General features: G+C 42.7%; 1 protein-coding gene across 5 annotated transcripts in view; it reads right to left on the reverse strand.

The window, feature by feature from the left end:
* LOC135897826 (uncharacterized) overlaps positions 1-22222 on the reverse strand; it is a 237810-nt gene that overhangs the window by 32292 nt on the left and 183296 nt on the right. For 4 of the 5 annotated variants that reach the window (XM_065426534.1, XM_065426532.2, XM_070523196.1 and 1 more), the window contains 10 exons: positions 20206-20340; positions 19891-19956; positions 19703-19780; positions 19305-19471; positions 7687-7766; positions 6380-6513; positions 4379-4582; positions 3567-3640; positions 3186-3287; positions 614-784 (listed from right to left, as the gene is read on the reverse strand). In XM_065426534.1, coding sequence (XP_065282606.1) covers positions 614-784; positions 3186-3287; positions 3567-3640; positions 4379-4582; positions 6380-6513; positions 7687-7766; positions 19305-19471; positions 19703-19780; positions 19891-19956; positions 20206-20340 — 1211 coding nt within the window. The remainder of the gene's footprint in view (positions 1-613; positions 785-3185; positions 3288-3566; positions 3641-4378; positions 4583-6379; positions 6514-7686; positions 7767-19304; positions 19472-19702; positions 19781-19890; positions 19957-20205; positions 20341-22222) is intronic. The other variant, XM_065426533.2, reaches the window with a different exon arrangement.

Here is a 22222-nt window from a genome sequence, read left to right on the forward strand (position 1 = left end):
GGCTTGTTGGTGCAACATATTAGTAAACTGCAGCACATATATACACAATGACAGAAGAAACGAAACAAAAGACGAGCGCTACAAATGAATGCACTAATATTTCGCACCACTGCCCGTAGCCGCGCAGCCAGACACACGCAAAAGAGAGAGGTCAGTGGAGAAGTGCGATAGTGAGCTGCTTCTTGTGTGCAGCTACGAGCGGCGGTGATAAAGGGCAGTGTTGCTCAAAGATATATTTGATGCAGGGATGCGGGAGTTTTAACTGCCGTGGTGAACGAAGGCCGAACCCTGCAGAAAGCGACATGCTCGGCGCACAGCAGCCGGGTATATATCGGTTTTGGAGACGAATCTAGTTCGTTTTATCCACTGGCAGGATAATTTCACTTTGTCCATACAAGGTTTTCAACACATGGCTCACTATGGAGATTTCAAGGGGAATTTCATTGACTTCGTTATATCCATTATTTCGTTATATCCCCTTTTGTTATAACAAGATTCGAGTGTAATATGTGCACTAACGACATTCATGTGAGCATTCATGTTTAGAATATGCTTATTATTTAGCAAATGTGCTGGCTAGAAAGTTCTACCCCAAAAATCGAAAATAAAATACCTTTCTATGACAGTTTTATTATCAATGCTTGCTAGTCCTTTTATGAGACTTTTCCTTTCTGCTGGCAGCACTTCATTTTGGTATCTTAAGTACATGGCTTCCCATACTGTTTCATTTCCACTTGCAGTCATTCCCCAGATATACACAAGCTCCCGAAGGTTTGGTGGGATCCTAGAAAAAGGCAGCAGCAAAAAAAGTTGTACAGACACCATTCCCTCATGTAGTATATTTAAAAGCTATTGACCTGTGAATTGAGCTATGAAGTTCACCATATCTCAAACACTTGTGTACATAGAGAAAGAGAGAGACGTTTAGTGATACGCAAGTCAGAAAAGTCGGCCTGAGGTACATTCCTCTAGCCAGCTGCTCTGGACTGAGGGAAGGGGAAGGAAAAAAGAGAAACGAGCATGATGGGTGATGATGATGACACCCTTGTATACACACATTTTATAAACTTTGTTTAAGCAAAGGAATGCTAAGATTTAACACTTTGTACTGTCAGTTTAAAAAGAGCCTAAACCGCTCACATTACAAAAATATGCTCTTTACAGGTAATTTAGCACACTCCATAACTGAACATTTTCCAACAAGAACTTTTGGAATAGACGAGTAGTTGTGGAGTTACTGCATTTTGAAGCAATTCAGCATACCAGTGCACTCACTGCTGCAATGTATACCCTTATCCAGTGTACTGTGCCTTTTTTTCTGTCTATTTTATTATTTTGTCACATGCCACACATATTTGCCACTTCCAGTGACAAGTTTCGACTACTGTTCTATAAAGCTTCCTTCTACAGAGAAAACACTTCAAATAATCACCAAGTGAAAGGCATTGAGCTGAAATTTTGTGCAACATTACATGCTTCCATGGAGATGTACATGGATGCATGGTCATCACATGCACCTGCTGTGCTGTGGCTGAATTTAATCTCTATCTGGAAGACATTGGTGAGGAAGCACATTTCTTCTGGGGCAGTACAAATTCTTGCATGGAGGGACCATCTGCTAGAATTGCACCTTAGTTTTCCATGCAGGACAGCAAATGCCACTGCAATGAAGGAGATTTCATTTATCTATTCAATCAATACATTGCGATGATCAACAAATTTGCATGTAGAGGATTTTACTCTAGTGAAAATGCACCTGAAATAACTTCGCTCAGTTAAGAAGATAGGCACTTGAGCATTTAAAGTGAACACTTTCAGTTACTGTGTGGGCTTTGCACTATATGCAGCATTGCAATGTTTGGTAGATATCATTACAGCTACCATACTCTACGCACCACATTCATTCATTTAAAATGTGCACAGCTAGTCAAGGTCCCTTTACTTTAATGCAAGTTTAGTGTGTTATTTAGACATACTACTTTACATGGATGACCAAAACACATATAATAACCATTAACAATTATAGTCACGGTAATGAAATACCACCAATGCAAATATTCTTGAAGTAGTAGTAAACCATGCATCGCACTGCCTCATCCTAAAGCACTCGTGAAGATGCTTCAATATGGGCTTGTTCGCTGCAATTTGCTTGGACTCTTCACGGTGCTAGTTTGTACGAAGGCCGTTGCAAAAGTAAGTTTTGTCATTTTTTAAGAGAAGATGGTACATCAGGTGAAACAAACATTCACCATAAGAATCCATGCCCGTTGCTGGTTTAACGATAGAGGGAGCATCAGCGAAGGAAGAATGACACATGCGCAGAGCGTTGAAGAAGAGAGTAGCAGCAGATCGGTGTGCCCGTGTTTCGAGTACAAATCAGGATGGCAGACACATGCGTGCTGACAACGTGGTTGCCAATGGAAGTGTGTGCTGTTATTTGGTATGAATGGGCATGTGGGACTAGTGTGTCCGTCATCCATGAACGCCTACAGATTGTGTATGGTGAAGAGGTCACGTCAGGCATTGTATCGCACGGCACCGAGTTTTACCAGATGGGTTTCTTCAAACTGATTGCACGCTACGACAAATGTCTCAATGTCGGTGTTGACTATGTGGAAAAATAGGGCAAGGTGTGTAGTTCATGATGTCATGGTGTATTTCTTTTGCAATGAAGTTTCCGTGTGAAAATAAATGACGAAACTTGCTTTTGGAATGTCCTTCATACATAGAGCAAAAACAAAAGATGCTAGCAAAAAGATATTGAAACATGACAACGGTTCACAGGAAAATCGAGACTTGAAATGATAAACAATCATCTGCATAAGACAAGTTTCCCTTGCCCAAATGTTGGTTCCAGTGACATCTCTTGCTTAACCACTGTTGACCATAGCAAACAAGGTAAATATGTGGCTTTGATGAACGCAGGAACTGAATCTAACATTTACTCAGCAATGCTCTTCACTCAGCAATGCTCTTCACTCAGCAATGCTCTTCCACAAGAGATAGTGCAGTGCATGCACAAGCAAACATATACTGCTGTCTTCTGTGGAAACCTGTTCTTGAATAAACATTAGTTGTGAACCCAGTGTTCATACTGAGAACTTCTTTGTATAGCGAATGGGTGCTTTTGCTGGTTGCTTCTCGGTCACTGGGTTAAAAACAAAGTACGTGGCATTTGTACGTACGTAGCACCTGCAAACCAGGCCTCCAACAGCTCTCCAGCATTTCTGAGGCAAACCCTGTCCCCACTGAAGCAGGATAAGTGCAGAACCACTTCCCGTGCTCGTCTAAATAGCAAGAAAGAGAAAAAACAATAAAAAAGCAAAACAATTATTTAGCAAAATTCAACTAAGCCGTTTGGTCACCTAGTATTCTGCCTACAATAAAAAAAATTGGAACACTATGAGAATCCTTCAGGTTACAGCCTGTGATGGTGTTAAGTATCATATATTGCCTGAGAAGAAATCATAATTGTCAAAATTATAAAACTGAAAATTGATTGACATGTGAATACACAAAAAACATGCCAAGACAAATAAAAAAGAGAACAAGTTCTTGGAACTTACTTTGTCAAGTGATCGCCCCTGTCCTTCCACATGAGCTCTTCAAAAGCTTCTTCCGTTATGTATTTAACATACTCCTGTTAGGAATTTAAGCAGACAACAATGGTGTTTCAAGCAAAGCACTTGTATCACTTAAAATATTGATGTGTCACAGATGTGTATTAATGTTCAATGGTTTATGACACTAGTGTTAAACTTGCAGAGTTCTATTAGTGGTGAAAAAAGATCATCGCTGCTGCACCACAGAAATAATTCACCATAGAGGTCATTTAATGGCAGTATATTGATGTTGGTAGCAAATGCAATTTCAACAAACATGGACATGCCCACAAGTTTGGTGGCAATAACATTTGGTGACCACCGAGATAGGCTGTGTGAGATATCAGCCTTACAGTCAAGCAACATTAAGCATGTGTGCTGCATAAATGCATACACATGCCAGCATAAACACACAAAAAATGTTTATTTATCTTTTTCCTTTATTTTGGTGCAAGTGATTAACTAATTTAATATGATGTAGTTCCCCAAAACAAAGAGAGTTGAATGTTGATAATGCAACCCCTCTCCCCATTTACGTAAGGGCTCATATTTTACAATGGCCAAGCAAGGTCCTAGAAAACGCCACATCAATCTAGACGATACAGCATGAAATGTCAGAGCCTTCATACGCTCTGCAGCATATGTAGTTGGGGCTGTAGGGCTGCAGAAGGCTTCACAAATGTACTGAGGGCAAATTTCACAAAGAAATTATGAGAAAAAAAGCATGCCTGGCTGCACCTGCTTCTGTGAATTTCAGCGAATGGTATAGTACTCACCAGAAAAAGGACCTTCTCTGGATGCCCTCTAAGACACATAGCAATGTGCTGGAAGATCCTGGATGCCACCATAAGAGGTATGAAATGTCGCTCACGCCTGAGGTACTTGGTGAGATCCATCGCAGCAGAATAAGGCACCGTGCCAGCTCGTGCCAGCAGAAATGTTTCCAGAAGGAGCTCCGCCCGGTCGGAAGCAGACAACTGCTGCAAGAGTGAACAAGGAGCCAATCAACAGTTTCGCAGCAATAGTATAATTGAAGAACTACTTCCAGTTTCACTATAAAAGCTGGTAGGTCACATTCTTACTCTAACTTGTTTTATTTTGATGTGCCAATGATGTTAAATGTGAGAGGCACACAGAAATGTAAGCATTTTAGTCTATGGGATGATTGCCTTTTGTAGACATTTTGGCCAGATTATGCAGTGGCAGTGGTATAACAGCTGTACCAACCCTGGGACCCCTGGAATTCTCTTTCCCTGTGATTACTATATTGCAGAGTAAAATAAGTGAATTTTCGGTATTTTGACGTGTGGTATAATTTTGCATTTGGCTTGTAAAATTTGCAGATAATGCACATTATATAAACGAAATTGCTTATAGCCTAATGAGTCAATTTCATCTCCTGCAACATAAATTGTATATCTAGACTGGGCAAATATACTACAACCAAATCGAGAAACATTTAGGACTGATGACCCAAGCGTCTGGAGGACCCAACACAAGAAGCAGGCTACACGCGCGCATGTGCAGAACCCAAGGAAGCTTTTGGGTTAGCAGTGATGCAAGATCTAAGAAATGTAAAATAGCATGGCTATTCAAGCTGCTTTGGTTTTTGTTCTTACATAGAACAAAAACTGGTGCTGTAGCCAAGGGAGAGGACTGTGTTAACATCTCTGTGCTCACATTGGCATGTCCACTTGCACCATGCACGTAGCCAAGTGTTTGATAGACTGCAAAGCTGGCAACATGTAGCTTATTGTGGAACTTTCACTTCCCCCATTTATGAAATCGACAAACATGGCATATCAGCGTGCATCATTCGCATGGTTGGTTTAATATGGCTTGGCTTCTAATCACGAAAACAACTAATAAAATGTTAAAGATTCTTAGAAAATCTATTAACGTTCACATTTCATTTTTGTTGTTCTTGAATAAAATGTACATTTTTTTCAGTCCATATAAGCTTTCCATGATTTTATCTTCACAGAGTTTCTTGTTTACACCACGATGTGGCTCACCAAACACACTACCTAACGCTACTTGTGCTCCCCCCAATTTTACAACTCTCTTTATTCCATACAATAACCATAACAGCCAATCAAATGCAGCTTGGGGAGCCAAAGTTTAAGGTCCCTAATACTGAAGCTCTCTATTTATTGCCAAGAATATATATCCAGCTTTACATTTGTTTCTCAATGATTCACATGCATCTCTCGTCAAAGTTTCTTTCTTCCTTCTCATTACACTCTGGATTTCGGTTTATTCCTATTTTTAGTTTTATAGCATTAAAGGAACCCAAAAGAAACATTAGGACTCTCAAGCATTTGTTGAGTAGGAAATGTTTGCTTATTAGTTGAGAGATACGATGCCAACCTATTATAACATATTGAGCCGAAGGTGCAGCACTTTTGATGCCATAGATTTTATGAAACGGTCACATATTTCAGCCCTTTGTGCGCAGAAAAAACCTAGAAAGTTACCAGCTTAAGTCTTCATTTACTTTAAAATGCAGTACAATTCCTTTTTAATAATAAACAATTAACTAGACTTTGCCAGATGCTGCTAAAATATGATATTGCAGAGAGATTGCGCACAAAATCTTAGGTGATGTCCCCATGTTTCTTATGTCATTTATGGTATGCAAAGCTTGTACTTGGTAAGGAAAGCCTAAGTGCGGAAACAATATCTACTAATGCAGCTTTACTTATTATTTCTTGTTCAGCATCCCTTTAAATGATGCTGACTGTTCTGAAACGAAAGAAATGATGCAAGGCACTCACTGTTTGATTCTCCAGTAGAAGCTGAGAGAATGTCTTTAGTTCACTGTCGTCATATTTCACGAGATAGTATCCTTTGAATTCACTATTAAACTTTACCCACGAGCTGTCTTTATTGATGGGTAAGCTAATGATTTCTGCAAAGAGAGATAAGGACAGAGTTAAAACGTGACATGTTATTGCATGTATGTACCAGTTGGACATACTACAGTTGTGCTTTCAAATGTATCATGTTGGCAATTTTCCTGAGCTTACACACAAGACATCATTTTTTGCTAGTGAGGAGGCTTATTAAAGATTCTTGTACTGGAAGTCTTTCCGCTTTTCAGCCTAATGTGCCGCTCACCATGTTTGGCCATTGCAAGCCGACAAACGAGGTGCGTAAATAATGTGGTGCCGATCATGTCTGCAAAGTTATTATGCCAATGCACGCCGAGTACACAGCTGAAAATAAAACAAAAGTCCATGTGCCCTTGTTCTTAAAGGAGCCTCTTTAGCCGCAAACAGAGATAATCTCAAAAGAGCAGCACCTGCATTGAACAAATAACCAGAAGCAGTGTAAGCAACTCTGGGATTTTTGCCAAATGCAGAATATGCAGGAACTACTCTATACACACTGAAAAGAAATCGAGGTGGGGTTGTGATGCAAATGTCACATGAGCTCTTAGCTCTGGTATGGGAGAAGACAGGTGAGGATTGCCGCTTGCGGGTGCTGGTCCGAGCAATGTGAGAGAGTGCCTGCTGAGGGGAAGATAGCTCACCTCTTCATACCATGGCCTCAAAACATTTAACCGCTATTTTTGTAGTAGAACACTCCCTGGACAATGCTTTACAAACTCCAGTGTATAGCATAACCAAAATTTCTAAAAGCTCTTAACAGTATCTTCAGGCAACAAACCACCACTAGTCATAAAAGACATAATAGTAAAGCTGCAGGCATTCTTAAAATGCTCATCTCTGACAGAGGCTGTTTGGAGCAACCCTATTGCAGAAGTTTATTAAACATATAATGCACGTACGTGCATTAGATGTTTTTGGTGCGCATATTTGTGTGCCAAAAATGCATTAGGTGGCCTGAAATGTGAAGCTTCTCCACAAAATTGAGTGAGTGTAAGACTACTGTAATTTCTGTAGAGTGAAAGGAAGAAAGTTGGGAGGTAGTCTCTGATTAGATAATTGTAGCAGCTGGAGATATATGTCTGTTTTTATTTTTTCATTGTATCTTGTTCTTTCATGCACTAAAACAACACATCAATTGTACAATGGGATTTAAAAAGGGAGCAAGAAAAAAAATGGATAAAAAAACCTGCCTGGTTTCTTAGTCTTCAGCCAGTAAAGTCCTTCATTTCCTTCAGAAGTCTTATAGCTCAAAGGGATTTCCCATGTATACCTGGATATTGAATGGACAGCACAACTTAAGTGTAAAATTACATGGCAGTTACACACCTAAACACACCCACCCACACCCACATGCATGCATGGATGCACACACACACACACACACACACACACACACACACACACACACACACACACACACACACACACACACACACACACACACACACACACACACACACACACACACACACACACACACACACACACACACACACACACACACACACACACACACAATGCTTATAAAATGCTGTTTTCTCACACCTCTATAGGCGTTGTGCCATCACAATAAATAAAACATTGATTTAATCAATCGAAGCAAATGTATCAATAAGTTTTATGGAAAAAGCCATACCAACTATGCAAATGCTGCTTACACAGGCGCTTCATGCAATTTATTAGACAATTTTTGAAACAAGTAGTGTCTGCACATAAATAATTTACAAAAATTTATTGATGTACCTTTCTTAATTTCAAGGTTACAGTATAGAGTAAAATCTCAGAAAACGAATATAGCTTAAACGGAATTGCCATCTAAATGAAACAATGCTGTCTAAATTGATTGGTTTCACAGTTGGATAACGAAAAACAGTTTTTGGTAATCAGAACTAAAATTTTTGTGACTATAAATGGAACCACAGAAGCAGCTCCATTAATTTTTTAAGAGAGGGGCAGGATCTGAAATATATATGTTTCTGCAACGAATGTCTTCTATCCAGAAAGCTATATTTAAAAGGCGGCGGGAAAGAGTCAAGCAGGCACAATTTTGAAAGACTTCTAATGCATATAGCGTGTACAGAACTGGAGAGCTCTACGGCACGGCCACTTGCCTGGACCTTAAACGACCAAGATAATTACAAGCAAAATTTTAGACAAAAAAAAAATTGGACTTACGGTGCGCATTTCTATAATTTTGACTCCCCTTGCACAAATGTGCATTATTCGGGCAGTGACTAGAGCAGTAAGAGCTATGTTTTTGTTTTGATACATAGCCGGCACTACTTTGTAACTGAAACTGGTAAATCTAGTTAATCCAGTAGACATCGACCGCTTCCAAACCACGGGACAAAGTAGCCACTACATTGACTTCTTTATGCTTAATATATCTAACAGTGTTAGGAGGGAGTATGACATACAGTGCTGCACCTCTGCACATATTTCTCAGTAAACAGAACTTCTGGTAACCTGAAAATATTTTCCCAATCCCTTGAGGTCTTGTTTAACAAGATTCTACTGTACGTATGTCTACAGGATGTCCCTGCTAAATTTAGCCAGAGTAAAAAAATACGTGAATTCCATGTAGCTGGACAGAACCAAGGTAAAATTATTTGCCCTCGTTTAGATACACTCGAATGATTTTTTTATTCCGCCTAATTAAATAATTAGTTCTAAGTAATTAATCAACTTCTCAAATATTATATTCAGATAAAAAGAGTCAATGAGAAAATTGTAGAGTGCCATGAAAGACACCAGATACAGTTTTCTGTTGCTCAGTACGTGCTATATAAAAGTGTTTTTTCTAAGCATAAAAGAAGCCCGCGAATACGCGAAAAACTGCCGTGCGACTGGCAGCTTGACGCACATTGTGTGTATTTGCAGGTTTCTTTCACACTCGGAAAAACACCTAGTGGTTTTCTGACCTAACTTTTTCGAAGTTATACTGCATGCACTTTTATAATGATGCTAAGCTGAAGCTTAAGTGGTGTTTGCAAGACTATCACATCAGTGGCATAAAAAAGCGTCTCTGAGTGCCTTGTAAAGACAAACAGCTGCATTCACATTTCAGATCAAATTCAACGTAAAATAAGTTGGCCCTTACCCACTGTACTTTTTGTCTGGTAAACGATCGCTCATTTTGTAGCCCTCTTGCATAATGAAATCAGACACATTACACTCCAGCACGCATGGGGAAAACAAGAAGGTGAGTATTTTTGTGTTTACCAGCTGAGAACAGGCAAAGAGCTGTTATCACCTGCACCCCACTTCTATAATGGCTTGCTATATGCAATAAACTGACCCATAGGAGTTGTGTCTTTATGCCGATACTCTTACCCTTCAATGCGAAATTAGCATACCGAGTGTTAAATTTGATGATGAAGATTATGGAACACAAGTGCTGTAGAAGAAGCAAACGAAATAGCAGCTGCTTTAAAATATGACTGTCTGAAAGTCTTTGTTTTAATAAAGGTTCACATGAAGAAAACAGTCAGGAAAAGCTTCAATTTTGGCACCCACTGGTTGCAAGTTGTCTTTTTATCGACTTTCACTTCTCAAATTTCCTTATTATTTCAACATATCAATATCACATAACTTCCCATATGCTTTCTCTGGCTTCATAGTCTCTTTTCTTCCTATAGTTGTAAGTAACAAAAAATAGAGCCCCTCGAATCCTATTATCTTTCTGGCTTATATCAACACATAGTACTATCTTGACATGCATCTTGAAAATAAGAAATGTTAAATAAGAATTTTTTAAAATCTTGTACTTACTGGCTCCACTTGTTTGCTTTAATTGTGTCTGCCAAATTGCATATGTCACCTGTGCGAGCAGTATTTGTGTAGCTAGCCTAGCAATTTATAAAAATTATTGAGACTCTTTAACTTGGAACATGCTGTAAATATTATACAAGGATTTTTTTAGTGGTAAGAGATTTTTTTTGAAAATGATTTAACCTCTGCGAGGATGTTTCCTCCACTACTTTTTGTCCCTTCAGTGCAGTGGGCTAGACTAGATTGGCAAGAAGCCATTGCAGTTCATTAATAAAATGAAATTGATTAGTCAATGAACTTAGTGGTTTTAAGGAGCACATAGCCATGGCAGTATTGCAGTACCACAGGATGCTAGAGCTATTTACGCAATTTTAATAGAACCATCCATTGAGACGTTTGTCTACAATAATTAACCTTTTTCTCATCCATTTCTAAAGCTGGACACACAATGCGCACTAGACATGCTCCCCACATGATACTTGGCACTGTCGTGACTCAAAGCAGCTTACTGCAAATGCCTACCAAGGCATTCAATCTATCATCACATGATTTTACTGCAAGTGATGGGCCATCACTGATAGGTGCATTTTGCGAGATAAAAGGCGCACACAAACAGTATAGCCATTGACATTAATCATAACATGGGCGACACTCCTGGCACTCTTTGAATGCCATAAATCAGAATAGCAGCAGAAAAAGGTAAATATATGTCGATATCTCGCCAATGGATAACATTCTTTTTAAATTGCATCAATTGCTTAAGTATCCCATGGCACCCCATGCAATGCTGCCTTTGCAACATGAGCTTAAAAAGATAATTAACCAATTTCCATGAATTAATTAATGGACTTTGGTGGCTACAAGTCCATCTGTTGCATGCCACACTGAAGGGACAAGTAGCTAAAAAATCCCCATTGCAGCAGTTACATTTTTCTCTTAAAAAATCCGTTTCTGCTAAACAAATTGCCTGGTACAGAACACACAAATACAGTGTTTCAGCGAGCACTTTAAAATTTTTTAAAAACTTGCCTGTGGCAGATTGCACAGCTTTAGTCCATGAGCTGGTCTACTGAAAGAGGCGGACTTTACTTGCACAAAAAATTAAATCCCTAGTCGAGTAAGCAACAAAAATCACTAATTAACCGTTTCACTAATTGCCGTATGGCACATATTGCAATTTACAAATTCTAGTGGGTGAGACTGCAAGGCATATCCAATTGAAAAGAATTGCGTGGATGACACCATTTACGATATATGCGCCGTCAAACGTGAGGTAAAAATGCATTCTCATTCCATTTACTTTCTTAACACAGCGTCGTTTTATGCATTGATGCACAACAGTAACTGGAATGCCAATGCATTTCTCCGCAAAGTTCGGAAATTAATATCTTGAAACAGGTGTCATCCTGAGAATTCGTTCCAAGTGAAGCCTTGCCAACCCCCTGGCTAGAACTTATAAATTGCAATATGTGTCGTAATGTAATTAGTTTAACACATAATTAGTTATTTTTGTTCATTAGTCAATTATGAATTCAAATTTTTTGTGCAAGTAATGTGTGCCTCTTCGAAGAGACCAGCTCATGGACTAGAAAAGTGCTATCTGTCACAGGCAATTATTTAAAATTTTTGAGTGTTTGCTGAAACACCCGGTATACGCATACATACTGCAGCAAATATATTGCAAAAGCAGAAAATACAAATGATATAAAAACAAAACAAGAAACCACCGGTAAGCAACTAGCAAAGATAAAAAAATCAACAGTTCTCAAAATAACAGAACTCACCAAATGTAAGCGAATTTAGTTCATAAATTACTGCATGACTGTCAGAGCACTTTTTTCTCAGCTGCATATGATTTTTAAGCTGCACCATGCAGTTTCATGTGCCAAGTACAGTGCTCAGCAAATGAAACAAGATGCTCAAAGTACGTGGCTGCCGGAACTTCTTGTGCCACCAGTGGGGGCTCGGGACACCGATAGGATGCATTTTCGTATCAAATGAAAAGTGCTTTTGTGATGCATTGTGCCTTTGTTATTCAGTCCGACTGCATTCAGTTCGCTCAGTGATCACCCAGCACTTATCAGTGGTGCAAGGACAGACCACCTTGCGTTCCAAATATCGCATTTCAATTGCTGGGGCCCTGTACACGAAATAAGTAAAGTAAGGAAATCATATATACATCAATTTATTTATATTTTGTTCGTGTTTAATTAAGTAGCTTCAGAAAGCACTTCATGTTGCAAAGAGAGCCATAATGAACCTGTGCGAGGGCACTGATCAGGAAGTATAAACCTCTGTGATCTGCTTCCATAGTACGAGGTGTGTTCAAAAAATATCAAACCTTTGGTCAGCAGAAATGCATTTAATGACTAGGAGGCTCAAAACCATAATCCTGTTCAAGGTGTTCTCCTTGGTGATGCGCACACTTCTACCAGCCCTCCTGCCATTGTTTGAAACCCTTCTGGAACGCGTCTTTTGGAATGGTGATCAGCGGGGCCGTCGTATTCCGCATGATGTCTTCTCTTGACATAAATTTGGTTTCTTTCAGCGACATTATCAGCCTGGGAAACAAACAAAAGTCACATGGAGCCCTGCCAGGGGACTAGGGGGCCTGATGAACCACAGGAATGTCGAGTTTGGCGAAGAAAGTCTGAATCAGATGTGCAGAATGGGCGGGTGCGTTATCATGATGGAGCTGCCAAGCTTTTGCTGCCCACACATCTGGTCGCTTGCGCCGCACAGCATCTCGAAGGCGGCGAAAGACCTGGTAGTATTCCATTGTGATGGTTTGGCCTTCTGGTGCGTACTCACGATGCACCACGCCATGGGAATTGAAGAAAATGGTCAACATGACCTTGACATTGCTGCAGACCTGCCGTGCTTTATTGGCCTTGGGGATGCTGGATGTTTCCACTTTGAGGACTGCATCTTGGTTTCTGAGTCGTACCCGTAAACCCATGACTCATCGCCTGTGACCATGGTGTTCAGAAAGTTGGGATTACTGTTTACATTGTCCAGCAGGTTCCGTGTGATTTCCAAACGGAATTGCTTCTGCTACATTGTTAGTAGCTTTGGCACAAATTTCGTGGCCAATCTCCCCATGCCCAAACCCTCGGTTAAAATTTAATTTACTGATACAATGGTTACTCCTATCTCGTTCGCAAGTTCTCGGACTTTCATGCGACGGTCCTTCATGACCAAAGTATGCACTTGCTCAATGACATTCTTATTTCAGCTTGTTGAGGATCTGTCTGAACGCGATTCGCTGTCGACCGATGTCCAGGCTGTATGACTGTGTGACTGTATGACTATATGACTGAGTGGCTGTATGACTCCTTTATTTGTGAGGTGCTCCTGGCATTATCCCCGAAAGCCCATTAAATCATGTGGATAGTTTACACTTGACTATCACCAAGCTTTTGGCAATATTTGATGCAATAGTGCTGCTCAAGTTGTTCTGTCATCTTACAACTTAGAGACTGACAAGCACTCACTGCATGTCCTCACTCATAGGCTGACTTACTGCAACTGACGCTTTCTGCAGGCGGAAAAAAATCACACATGCGCACAAATGTTCCTATCATATTGCTACGGGGTCGTATTCCCACTGACGAAGAGCCGCGCAGGAAGAAGACAAAGACGACGATTTGGAAGCTAGCGCGGGCTGTTGCCTCTTGGTCAACTGCGGCGTATTGCCTTGTAAATATACTTGTAAATAGCTTTTCGTCGGTGTCTTCCTACGTAACATATTTGGTGGAGGTGCGGGGTCCGACAAGTCTGAGTCTGAGTCTGAGTCCGACAAGGTCTCCCACATCCTCAAAGGCATTGCCGATGACGCCTTCAACTTGCTCGTGTTTAACAACGTCGCGACGGTGGATGCAGTTATAAAAGAGTGCCGCCGCCTGGAATTCGCTAAAAGCCGACGTATCGACCAACAGTTTGCCCGTCTGCCCAACACCCCAGCGACATCTTCCTGTGCCGACGCTCCTCGTCCCAACAACACTGGCGATGTTACCAGGATTGTCCGGCGTGAGATCGAGGCCGCCTATCCGGCTGCGTTCGACTCCAGCCCCTCCAATGCACCTGCAGTCACTGTTTCCCTGATCCAGGCAGTTGTCCGCCAGGAGTTCGCCAACATGGGTATTCACACCATCTGCTCGGCGCATCGCCCTGATCCCCACCCGGCATCTTCGATTCCACCCCGTCCCGCACCTTCTTACCCACCACGTTTCCGCAACCCCTCTGAATGGCGCACTGCAGACGACAAGCCAATTTGTTTTCACTGCCACCGAATTGGGCACATTTCTCGGCACTGCCGCAGTCGCTGGAGTTCCCTGAACCAGTCTACATATACTGCCTACTCTCGCCCCCCAGGTGGCCTTTCTCGTCCCTATGCTGCCCGCCCAGATAATGCCGCCACCGATTCTCCTGCGCCGAACCGCCCCTATTCTCGTTCGCCTTCGCCCCAACGACGACAATCTCGCTCTCCCCAGCCCCGTCGTTCCTATTCGCCGACTCCCTTCGGACGCCGCTCCCAGCCGGAAAACTAGACGATGCAGCGCCTCGAGGTGACGCTGCATTGCTCCCTACGCCGCCAAATCCTCTCCTGACGTTGCCCACCCATCTGAACCTTCTTGACGTGCAAGTCGACGGTGTTCCTGTATCAGCTCTCATAGACACTGGGGCACATTTGTCGGTAATGAGCGCGGATCTTCGTAACCGGCTGAGGAAAATAATCACGCCCGCCACGACGCCTGTTGTCCGTGTCGCCGATGGCGGAACAGCCCCCGTTATTGGTATGTGTGCCGCCCGCGTCTCCTTCGCCGATCGCTCCACTACCGTGCTATTCACAGTCATCGCTCACTGTCCCCACGACATCATACTCGGCCTCGACTTCCTCTCCACACATTCTGCTCTCATTGATTGCTCCGCCAGTACTCTCCGCCTCGACCTGCCTGTTCTGGATCCCGCTGAAGAACACCTTCCTCGCCTCAGTTCCGTCGACTTCGTTCGCTTGCCACCTTCGGCACTGACTTACGTTGACTTCGTGTCATCCCCACCAGTGCCCGACGGTCACTACATCGCGGCTCCTATGCAAGACGTCCTCCTTACCCACGGGATCACACTACCTCATACTATTTTATCTATTACGGCGAATTGCGTCTGCCTGCCAGTGGTCAATTTTGCCTTGACGACACAAGTGCTGCCACGCGGGATGTCTCTGGCCCAACTTTGCTCATTCGAGGATCACTCTGTAGCATCGATTTCAATAGACGACAATTCAACCGATCCTCCTCTACCATCGCAGTCGGCGACTTGTACCATCGCCAACTTACAGAAAATGATTGCACCCGACATGCCGTCCGAGCACGCTCGTGCGCTCTACCGCGTTCTGATTTCCTACCAAGATATTTTTGACTTTAACGATCGTCCTTTGGCCCAAACAACAGCTGTTAAACATCGCATTAATACCGGAGATGCCCCTCCTATTCATCGCCGCCCGTATCGAGTATCACCGGCTGAGCGTCAAGTGATTCACACCGAGGTTCGCAAAATGCTTGCCAAGAACATTATTGAACCATCATGTAGTCCATGGGCGTCACCGGTTGTGCTGGTAAAAAAGAAGGATGGCTCATGGCGCTTTTGCGTGGATTATCGGCACCTTAACAGGGTTACCAAAAAGGACGTGTATCCCCTACCTCGGATTGATGACGCCCTTGACTGCCTCCACGGTGCTCGCTATTTCTCCTCTATTGACCTTCGCTCCGGCTATTGGCAGATTGCCGTGGACGATCTCGACCGCGAGAAGACTGCCTTTGTAACACCCGACGGTCTTTATCAATTCAAGGTGATGCCGTTCGGCCTATGTAACGCTCCTGCCACTTTTGAACGCATGATGGACTCCCTTCTTCACGGTTTCAAATGGTCCACGTGCCTGTGCTACTTGGACGACGTTATAGTATTCTCCCCAACATTCGCTTCGCACCTCGAGCGCCTCTCAGCAGTCCTGGACGTTTTTCGGCGAGCCGGTCTGCAACTCAACGCATCGAAGTGCCAATTCGGCCGTCGCCAGATTACCGTCCTTGGACATCTCGTTGACGCGAACGGAGTGCAACCGGACCCAGGCAAGATCCATGCTGTTACGCACTTCCCTGTTCCGAAGTGTGTCAAGGATGTGCGCAGCTTCATCGGCCTTTGCTCGTACTTCCGCCGTTTCGTCCAAAATTTCGCGGCCATAGCACGACCACTAACCGAGCTTTTGAAGAAAGACGCCCCTTTCCAGTGGGGCGATAACGAGGCCTCTGCGTTCTCGCTTCTCATCGATCTTCTCACAACGCCCCCCGTTCTGGCCCACTTCGATCCTTCTGCGCCTACCGAAGTCCGTACTGATGCCAGCGGTCACGGAATTGGCGCAGTACTGGCACAACGCCAGCGTGGCCACGACCGTGTTATCGCTTACGCCAGCAGGCTCCTCTCGCCCGCGGAGCGCAACTATTCGATCACTGAGCGTGAGTGTCTGGCCCTAGTTTGGGCGGTTGCGAAGTTCCGCCCATACTTATATGGCCGACCCTTTTCCGTTATCACAGACCATCACGCGCTTTGTTGGTTATGCTCATTGAAAGACCCTTCAGGAAGACTTGGTCGCTGGGCCTTACGCCTCCAAGAATATTCGTTCTCTGTCACCTACAAATCTGGCCGACTACACAAGGACGCTGACTGCCTGTCTCGCTACCCGGTAGACGAGCCTGACGACGCCGACAGTAGTACCGCCGACGGCATTTTCTCTGTGTCTGCCTTCGCTAACATCGCCGATGAGCAGTACCGAGACCTATCGCTGCGAGTACTCATCGAGCGTCTGCGCTCTGCACCTACCGACGCATCCGTTCGCCGATATGTCCTCCAGGGCGGCATTCTGTACCGAAGGAGCTTCCTCCCTGACGGCCCTGATCTTCTTGTCGTGCCACAACATCTACGACAGACTGTGCTCTTTCAGATGCATGACGCACCCACTGCAGGACATCTTGGCGTAACCCGCACGTACGACCGCGTCCGCCTTCGCTTCTATTGGCCTGGTCTTGCTCGCTCCGTCCGACGCTATGTTGCTGCCTGTGATCCCTGCCAGCGTCGGAAAACGCCTCAGGTGCTACCTTCCGGTCATCTCCAGCCGATCGCCGTCCCTGTGGAACCGTTTTTTCGTGTTGGATTAGACCTCCTCGGTCCCTTTCCCACGTCATCCTCTGAGAACAAATGGGTAGCCGTCGCAACTGATTACGCCACCCGATACGCTATCACGCGGGCTCTACCTACCAGTTGCGCCACTGACGTCGCGGACTTTCTCTTGCGTGACATTATCTTAGTGCATGGCGCCCCGCGACAGCTGCTTACTGACCGTGGTCGTAACTTCCTCTCGAAAGTTATCGCCGACATTGTGCGTTCCTGCTCTATTCAACACAAGCTGACTACCTCATACCATCCTCAAACCAATGGCCTGACTGAGCGCTTAAACCGTACCCTTACCGACATGCTGTCCAAGTACGTTTCGAAGGACCACCACGACTGGGACGTTGCCCTTCCTTACGTCACCTTTGCTTACAATTCTTCCCGGCACGACACCGCCGGATTTTCTCCATTTTATCTACTCTACGGTCGCGAACCGACCTTTCCCCTTGACACGGTACTTCCTCCTGCTGCGACCTCAACAACCGAGTATGCGCGCGACGCCATCGCCCTCGCCGATCATGCACGCCAGCTTGCCCGTGCTCGACTGACGGACTCGCAAACCACGCAGCAGCGTCAGTACAACGCCCGCCACCGTGACGTACAGTTTTCGCCTGGTGCACTCGTGCTCCTGTGGTCGCCCTGTCGTCACGTTGGACTTTCCGAAAAGCTCCTTTCGCGATACACAGGGCCCTACCGCGTGCTTCGCCAGGTGACGCCTGTGACTTATGAAATTGCTCCTGTGAGCTCAACCTCGTCATCTACTCTGGCGTCCAGTGATGTCGTGCACGTCAGTAGGCTCAAGAGCTACTACACTGCTTCAGAGTCCAGCCTTTAGTCGCTCCGGGACGGCGCTTTTGCCGCCGGGGGTAATGCTACGGGGTCGTATTCCCACTGACGAAGAGCCGCGCAGGAAGAAGACAAAGACGACGATTTGGAAGCTAGCGCGGGCTGTTGCCTCTTGGTCAACTGCGGCGTATTGCCTTGTAAATATACTTGTAAATAGCTTTTCGTCGGTGTCTTCCTACGTAACAATATCTCCACTGAAGGAAGCCTCCTGCACTTCATTGGTTTACGTGGGAAAGAAGAAGGTTCGATGCTTTTTGAAGACACCTTGTATGTGCCCACCTGGGATCATCTGTGCAAGGAATGCTGCCACAAAAAAACTTAGCATCTGGCCCCAAGGGCCAGCAGGAATGTTCCAGCATAGCACAGTGTGTGATTCAGCACCAAGATGCATGCTAGAGCAGGCTCTGGTGCATGCACATTTGGCTGCATGCAAGTGAACATCACTCCAACAGATGTCACATAATGCTAGACTACAATGTTATAGTATTTTAAGCCTATGGCTGCAGTTGCACTACACATTGTTAGTTCATTGTATAATCAAACAGAGAGTTTTAGCATGTTCGGCATTCCGCTAAATGCAGGTGGACTGGGTGTTTTGCCATATGGGTGGTGGTACAAAAATAAGTGGGGTGCACCGTACAGTCAACTAGCGTTTGTGCCCCCACTTCATCCGGTATACGGCCCGATTTGCCTGCGCTTAACAGAATAGCGGACATGCTAAAGGTCTCTAATACTGCTTCTAAAAGTTATTTTTCCAATCGAGAAAGGTTTTCATGGCATTGTGTTTTTGCAAATACAGTGCTATTTAATGTTCATATAATGTAAAAAGAGATTCACTGCAGATAATTTATGTTTAGCCCAGAAGAGACAAACACTCAAACGCTATTTCATTGGTTACATGAGATATTTAACTGATAACTTTACAGATGCCTCTTTGAAGCTATTCAATTGAATTTGTAGACATACAAACCTGAATGGTGAATCATTGGTGAGATTTGCTGCATCATCGGGGTTCAACAGAAACCTCTGCTGGACAACTTCATACTGGCTAAAGTTGCTATGCAGTCGTCTGACTGACACACATGGGTAGCCCATCTGTCTCGTCCAAGTGTTCATGATGGTAGTTATGTGTTGATGCTGAAAAGATAACAATTCTTCCTATATTGAATGTAACTCATACAATTTAACATAATAAAAATGCACCTGTACAAAAAAGCAATTTCGCCATGTTGTACAAGACACATGATTGGCATTATTCAAAATGAACGAACACCAGTTAAGTTTCTGTACAGTGCAAACGCTTTTCTTCTTTTTTTGAAAGTAGGTTGTTGGTATTACGGGCGGTAACAATAAGTCACTGGTACTCACTTTTGATGAAACACTTTCCAATGCTTTCCATAAATCCAGTGTTACAGCACTGCTGCGCTTTCGACCTTTTAGGTAATTCTACATATTTGAAACAAAATGAAAGATATGCATCATTACATGTACATATATTTGTGATGTCATAAACAGTAAACAATGTATTCATTAGCATGAAGATACAATGTTGATACCTGAAGTCCTCGTATGAAGTCTCCTGTCCCCATAAAGGATTCCAGCATTCTGATAACAGCTGACCCCTGAAAAATTACAATACTCCTAAATTCGTACATAACTGACTAATGACATATATAATGACTTCGTAAGTCAGTTCTGCAAAAGCCCGCAAGGTGGAGGAAAGTTCATGAAAAGGAAAAATTGTCATTCACCCGACTGTAGCACGAAGCTACAAAGCAAACCTATCGTATATGGGTTTCCCTTGTATCTTCATGCTACGGTCGGGTGTGTGAAAATATTTCCCCGTTCATCTATAGAATGGTAGAACATACCTTGCTGTAGGATATAACATCAAATATTTCCGTGATGTCGCTTGGCTGGGTGACTGGCATAACAATCGGGTGGGAACTTAAGACTGCATCTTTTTCAAGGACCCCTGATATTAGCTTCAACAGAAACTGTGTCTCCTGCATGAACGTACAAATTGTTATATGACTGTTTACTAATTCAAAATCTTGCTCTTTCTTCCTTATCGCAAAGACAGAAGTATGAAATTAAGTTTTTAATCAATACTTATCAGTTTGCATACAACACAGTGACCTTCAACTTAGCCAAATAATGAATTTGCTTAAGTGGCAGCAGAAAAGGGCTTATTTACATAATGTTTTAGTACATCATTACCATGATCAATTGTTGTGTTAGTTGGCTTTGATATAAAGTAGAACCTCATTAAAGTGAAGTTATTTGTATTGTTGCACTATATATCAGTGTCTTCACCATAAGAGTAATTCACCCTTTCATCCATTTATACTTTGAGAAGCTTGCAATAAACGATTTTATTCTTTGTTATGTAGTTTAGATGGGCCCATTATTGCAGTTATAGTTAAACTACTGAATGTGAAATTCAGTACTTTTTAAGTACCTAACTATTGATGTCTGTACATTGTTTTTAGCCTTGACACTGCTTTCTGTCTTAGCAGATACGTCTCAAGCTGTGCAAGAGATTTACTAATCTTCCCCAATCTTATGTGATCAGGTGGTCGTATCTGTGCTCAGTCAGACCATCTTCATCTCTCAACCGATATTGGGTGACAGTATATGTAGTAAAAATTTCATTGCATATGTCATCTGACAACATGATGATTGTTGGCCTTTGCTGTCACCACTACGGTATATAAAGTTTCAAGAACATTCTATATCATTTGAGTCATTGAGCATTCTTGCTGTTCCCTGCGATCCCTACCGTATTTATTAGACTCTTTCTTGTGATTTATTTGTGTTTATAGCTGTTAGTATGCAGTAAGCTTTTGTTCAGTACTAACTTATATTTCCTTGTTATACTAGTCAGCTTATGTTGTGCATTTATTGCTGTATACATTTTTACTAAAGCACTAGAGTATGTTCATCTGTCATGATTGATTGTGAAGGTGTTGCTTGCCACGATTATATATATATATATATATATATATATATATATATATATATATATATATATATATATACATATATATATATATATATATATATATACACACACACACACAACCTTTTTGTACTGCTTGTGCTTGCTACCACCCTGCCCTGGGCCTGTATGCATTATAACTTTTCTATGTATGTATGTATGTATGTATGTATGTATGTATGTATGTATGTATGTATGTATGTATGTATGTATGTATGTATGTATGTATGTATGTATGTATGTATGTATGTATGTATGTATGTATGTATGTATGTATTTCCAACTTTGATGCCATGAAGCGCTGTGGGTATGACGTGAATAAATTAAATAAATAAAAGCTACATTAAACCTTAGTACGCATGACATCGGAACGTAGCTCAAAATCTTGCATGTCTATCCCACCTTCCCATAAAGTCACATGCAGCAACATCAGGGATGAAGTCTCCAACTTTTTGGTGGCGTGCGAACATGGTCTGCTTCAAATCATTATTCCAGGAAACTGCAATTTAGAGGATGGCTCTCAGCAGGTCAACTTTTGTGAGCTTAGTAAGGTCTATGTGCACCTGGTTGAGTTGAATAGAGTGGAGTAAGTACTGCACTATCTTTAAATGGATGATTCCTTCATCAAGTGGATACAACTTTCATATCATAGGTGCAAGCAAAAACACAAATTTAATGCTCACGAATAATCTTACCAGCTAGGACAAAAATTGATGTTGCAGTTAAAATTAACAATCCATTATTTTGTTATTTTTGCTTAACTCTATCTGTTTCTTCGCCATAGTCATTTCTTTAGAAATTCTAGAGAAAACTATGCTGACATCTATGGGGAATACGTTGGGACCAGTGTTTTTGTTAATTACAGCAGCATATTCAATATATGTGGT

The sequence above is a fragment of the Dermacentor albipictus genome, chromosome 1 (genome assembly GCF_038994185.2).
Source record: "Dermacentor albipictus isolate Rhodes 1998 colony chromosome 1, USDA_Dalb.pri_finalv2, whole genome shotgun sequence".
Classification (NCBI taxonomy): Eukaryota; Metazoa; Arthropoda; class Arachnida; order Ixodida; family Ixodidae; genus Dermacentor; species Dermacentor albipictus.